The 6000-nt window shown below is 42.7% G+C and overlaps 1 protein-coding gene across 3 annotated transcripts in view; it reads left to right on the top strand.

The window, feature by feature from the left end:
* The first annotated feature begins 686 nt into the window (after nt 1-686).
* LOC134438898 (two pore channel protein 2-like) overlaps nt 687-6000 on the top strand; it is a 48470-nt gene continuing 43156 nt past the window's right edge. Inside the window, exon 1 of one of the 3 annotated variants that reach the window (XM_063188617.1) lies at nt 687-1012. In XM_063188617.1, coding sequence (XP_063044687.1) covers nt 919-1012 — 94 coding nt within the window. In that variant the 5' untranslated portion in view covers nt 687-918. Of the gene's footprint in view, nt 1093-6000 lie in introns of all 3 variants that reach the window. The other 2 variants (XM_063188616.1, XM_063188618.1) reach the window with 2 other exon arrangements.

Genomic DNA, 6000 nt, shown 5'->3' with positions numbered 1-6000 from the left:
AATATTTCTCCCTGAAAAATAGGCCTACATGCTAAGAAATCCACAAGCAGGATGAAGGGGGAAAACAAGGTAGGACCAGGTCCACTGGACCCGAACACCTTCTATGTAACAAAAAACCCGAACACCTTTCACGCACCTTACTTTACTGGTAAAGCCTCAGTTTCCCTTGTATTGGACCCTTCAAACTCTCAACATGGGCTGGATTTTAACCCAATCTCCGCGTCCGTGACGGCGCGTTTCTGCAAAGTCTGCGCAGCGCGTAGGCTACGCGTATTTTGACATCGTATGCATCCCACTTTGGCGTTGTGCGCGCGCGCTGCGCAGGCTGGGCAGAAATGCGCCGTCACGAACGCGGACAGGGTTTCTGTTTGGGACAGGCCAGTTGTCATATATCACGAGACTCCAGGAAACGATTGTGTTCAAGTCAAGTCGGTTTTATTGTCAATTCCTGTACATGCACTGGTCACACAAATAATTGAAATTACGTTTCTTACTTTCCCATGCGGACATAAGGTGTGGACATAGACAATTAGACATACAGTACACATAGGCTACATTAGCCTACACCTAGAGTAGGCCTACCTATACAATACCTTACAGACATATAAAGTGCCTAGACTGGGCAACAGCAGACATACATAGAACATGTAAAATGTGTTCTTCGGATGCGTCTAAATGTGCGCGAGAATAAGTTCTAAACTACAAACGTGAGGTGACTGCGGGACAGGGGTGGAGCTGCCATTTAGGCTATTTGGTTCCGCATATAGTTGCGAGCAATGAGTCAAATGACATTTGCCTTCACCAAACTTTCCTAGTCACCAGTCACCATATCAGAATTTATGCCTCTTTAGCTTTGTTGTGAGGACGGGGAACCCCAGCGTGGAGGTGTTCTGAAGACTGAGACGCATCGAACAGACTATGGAAGAAGCTGAACCACTTTTGTCTAGTAACAGCGGCAATCTTCCTGATGACTACGGATCCCAGTATCGTGGACTACGAGACCATTCGAACAGTAAGCGTTCTAATTAAGGCTTCATGTTCTTGGATTTAGCAGCTAGACCCTCGTGCCCAGTGGTTTAACGAAGAGCACAGGTACTACGATCGTATGTTGCGTGTTGGTCAACTGTTTGACACTTGAAATTGTAGTAGGCTACAGTCTAACTTCAACAATCACTACCAGCCATACAACAACACAGACCAAACTATTGCACAACAGACCACTCTGCTCCACACTACAGCATGACTCATTAAACCGTGTATTAATGACACATAGCCGGGCCTATTGCATGATGTTACTATTTCAGGCGAGATTTTGGCTCTTTCCAAGCGCGTTGCATACGCAGCCCAAGTGCTTTGAGACGTATAGACCTATAGAAAACACGATAGGCCAGTCAATCTAGCCAATAAGGGGCAAACCATAGGATTAATTGCAGTGGTTCCTACTTTTAAGTTATCCTCAAACCCTCACATATTGAACACCTATTAGTTGATATTTAGTTGAGCAGTTAGCTCAGTTAGTTAGTTCAGTTAGTTGAGAGTTAGTTGATATTTAGTTTTTTTCAAGATCAAAGTTGGAGATTCCCAGTAATTTTCTCATAGGGTGACATTGATGACAGTGAACTCCAAATGGTGGCCTTACTGGCCAGATCTGGCCCAGACATGGCAAATATTTGGCCCACCATGAGGTTGGAAAAAATGAAAACGTATGTGTGCTATCTGTGGCCATATATATACCGTCTGGCGATTTGTTTGGCCCTCAGCCTCATTTGCACTACTTAATTTGGTCCTTGGGGAAAATAATTGGAGACCACTGTAGATAGGTGAATATGGCTACATTTTAAATTATGACCTATTGATTTGAAACGTTAACTGTTGGTAACCCACATTAAGGCAAATAGTTTTTGTATTGCAAGTTTCCTGAAATATGATAATTACATATAGATGCCCTCTGCATCACATAAGATCTACCCTCATCAATTTAGTGGAACATACCCTATGTCTCATATGGCTCACTTATGGCAGTGCACTGACAGTTAGTGCATAGTGCTCACAGTGCACTGGGGGTCTTTAGTGCACAGTGCCGTGGAAAAGTCTGAGCACTATGCACTGTGCCCTCACTGGAAGTGACGGTTGAGCTAGCATTAGCTCACCAAAATATCGGTTGGCTACTGTTTACATTGCACAGCGTGTCCTGCTTGTATTTACATTTCCTTCATCCCAAATGGCAGCTGTTTCGTATACAATATTTGGCTTGGCATGAAGAGGTTGGTGCCTCAGCAACATTACTTAAAGAATTAATAGACCAAACTCTTCTACTGAACTGAACGCCATGTTTCTTCCGGTTTATTTTCAAAATGGCAACCATTTAGTGCTTGCAGTGTCCATCGTTCAAGCACTGCGTTTTTCGCCATTGTTAGGGCATCATCCGGGCGCTTTCAGTGCACTGAACTAGCGGTCAGTGAGAGCGGTCTACACACTGAAACATAGTGCCCGAATTGCTCAAGTGCGCCATCTGACGGTGGATACACACCAAGATATTAGCGTTAGCTTTACGTGCCCGGGAGCATCGCGAGTCCGAGAGGTTCGTGGGCTGCCTTTCACACTGCACAATCCGCGTCCATGTTCTATCAGTGGGCAGCAGCCATTAATTTTCAGTGGAAACCGCTCATTGCACGCGGCCGTCCCCGCAGGAAAATACACTCGAGTTCAATTTTCAAGGAGCATTGAGGACATGTCCGGTCTGCCCCTCGCGGGGCCGGACATGTGCCGCGCTTACACCGCGCTCCTGTGCGCTCCGTTTCGGACACATACCGGAAATGTTAAGTGGACGTCTCACGCTTGTGGTGTGTAAGCACCGTGAGACACAGGGGTCATTTCACGTGAAATCAGACACTTTGGGACCCGACCGACCCGGATTTCAATCATACTTGGTGTGCCTTTTCAGTAGCAAGGTAGCACCCCAGAACTGCATTGGTTTGAATCTGACACTAATATTAAGGGAGAAACAGACTAGGAAAGGTTCACATGTGAGGGTAGGACACTATACATTCAGCCTTGAATATATCTGTCAGTGTTAGTCACAAAAAGATGCCTGTGGTGTTGTTTGAAAGCTCTTTTCTGGCTCTACATATTACACAATCACCTTGGAATACAACTACTCTCAGAATATGAATTATGATAAATTGAAAAATTGAAAATTGAATATCTAAAAAACTTATATTCTAAAATGGCCAGTTCCTTGTCCAAACGTAGCCGGCAATGTCATGAGCAGCACCTAAAATGCTGGTGTTCGGTTTGTTATTCATTTCAGAGAGAAGTTGACTCACAAATATGGCATCATACAGACCACTTACTAATAATATGGTAATACCATAGTAGCATCACATGACAAAACAAAAACAAAACAAAAATGGTCAGTGTCCATGGTCCCAGGTTTCAGAAACTAAGGCAGATGTCCATTTATACACACCAAATGATGATATGTGAATGTTTGAACATTCCTTCTCTGTGTACCTGTGCCATCTTCCCTTTACCGTACTTTAAAGAGATAATCAATGGCTACACTCTCATTTTGTACTCTACCAGTGCATTTGAAGCAGCAGCTGTGTCTTTTGTAGATAATGTATAAGTACGTCCCGTTGCAGTTACAGGTTCCACTACCAGAAGCACATCCTGATGATCCATGACAAGTCTATCTGGTCTGAAAGGAAAAGTGAAGGATGGAGATGGCCCATGAGGATGCAGGAAGTTCAGTTTCACCTCTCCAGTGCTCGGCATACATTCCTCAGCACATGCTAGCCACCAGTTGCCATCATATACAGCTACAACATACCCTTTGATGCTTGAAAATGTAACGCATTCCTTTACTGAGCTCACTCTTTCAACTCTGCCTTCTCTGAATGCTGAAAATGGCCTAACTTCCACTGTGTCCATTGACAATGGGCAGAAGCTGTGTAGTTTTTGAGTACCTGAAATAGTTCTTGCAGATTCAAACCTTTTCAACAGGTTCTCAGCTTCATGATGGTACATCTCTGTTGTGTCAAACTGGCAATGGATGTTCTTGACATTATCCTTGACAAATTCAAACAGTTGGTATGGCGTTACAATTTAATTGTCAATAGGACGTTGCAGACTTGCTCGTGCAGCAAGCCATTTAACTGTCCCTCCAACGCCATCACATGGACCTTTGCCATGTGATGTGGCAAAAAAGTGCCACTCTGCAGGTATGTGAAAATCTGCCTCGTGGTGGCACAAATTTGTTGTGTTTTTTAGGTTCTTATATTGTGCAGCACAGCCATCAGAAAAAAATATAGGATCTTCTTTGGACGTTCTGTCATTGATGAAGTGTCACTGAGGAACTGAATTAGGAGCTTCTGAAACAGATGTACAGCAATTGTATCATGAATGTTGCAGTCTGAAATAACAACAAAACAGATTTTTTTCCCAGTTTCAACTGATCTTGGTAGTAGCATACAAATGGATGGATTGTGGCCTGCACTGGTTGTTCCAGTGAAATGATTGAATAGCATCTTGAATTACAAAACTATAGTTTTAAAAACGTTCCTGGTTCAAGGGAGTCAGTCAAGGATAATGTCAAGAACATCCATTGCCAGTTTGACACAACAGAGATGTACCATCATGAAGCTGAGAACCTGTTGAAAAGGTTTGAATCTGCAAGAACTATTCCAGGCATTCAGAGAAGGCAGAGTTGAAAGAGTGAGCTCAGTAAAGGAATGTGTTACATTTTCAAGCATCAAAGGGTATGTTGTAGCTGTATATGATGGCAATTGGTGGCTAGCATGTGCTGAGGAATGTATGCCGAGCACTGGAGAGGTGAAACTGAACTTCCTGCATCCTCATGGGCCATCTCCATCCTTCACTTTTCCCTTCAGACCAGATAGACTTGTCATGGATCATCAGGATGTGCTTCTGGTAGTGGAACCTGTAACTGCAACGGGACGTACTTATACATTATCTACAAAAGACACAGCTGTTGCTTCAAATGCACTGGTAGAGTACAAAATGAGAGTGTAGCCATTGATTATCTCTTTAAAGTACGGTAAAGGGAAGATGGCACAGGTACACAGAGAAGGAATGTTCAAACATTCACATATCATCATTTGGTGTGTATAAATGGACATCTGCCTTAGTTTCTGAAACCTGGGACCATGGACACTGACCATTTTTGTTTTGTTTTTGTTTTGTCATGTGATGCTACTATGGTATTACCATATTATTAGTAAGTGGTCTGTATGACGCCATATTTGTGAGTCAAATTCTCTCTGAAATGAATAACAAACCGAACACCAGCATTTTAGGTGCTGCTCATGACATTGCCGGCTACGTTTGGACAAGGAACTGGCCATTTTAAAATATAGGTTTTTTAGATATTCAATTTTTAATTTTTCAATTTATCATAATTCATATTCTGAGAGTAGTTGTATTCCAAGGTGATTGTGTAATATGTAGAGCCAGAAAAGAGCTTTCAAACAACACCACAGGCATCTTTTTGTGACTAACACTGACTGATATATTCAAGGCTGAATGTATAGTGTCCTACCCTCACATGTGAACCTTTCCTAGTCTGTTTCTCCCTTAATATTAGTGTCAGATTCAAACCAATGCAGTTCTGGGGTGCTACCTTGCTACTGAAAAGGCACACCAAGTATGATCGAAATCCGGGTCGGTCGGGTCCCAAAGTGTCTGATTTCACGTGAAATGACCCACAGGGTCAACCTACTTTTTCCAAGGTCAAAAGCAAAGAGGCTTGAGACAAGAGGTTTTTTTTTTTTTTTTTTTTTTTTCAATGAAATAACCGAAATGCGCAATTACGGCCGTCGGGGCAAAATCGAGACCTGCATGACATTAACCCAATGGTCCCTCTGTTATACTGTATATATGTAGTAAAGTGCACATCACACTTCTATTATAAATGGTGAATTTGTACTGTAACAGGCATTTGATAAAGCTCATATATTATAGACTTCATATATAGAGATA

Source organism: Engraulis encrasicolus, chromosome 22 (assembly GCF_034702125.1).
Source record: "Engraulis encrasicolus isolate BLACKSEA-1 chromosome 22, IST_EnEncr_1.0, whole genome shotgun sequence".
In the NCBI taxonomy this organism is placed as follows: Eukaryota; Metazoa; Chordata; class Actinopteri; order Clupeiformes; family Engraulidae; genus Engraulis; species Engraulis encrasicolus.
The sequence above is the reverse complement of the archived record's forward strand: the minus strand, read 5'-3'. Positions and strand labels throughout refer to the sequence as shown.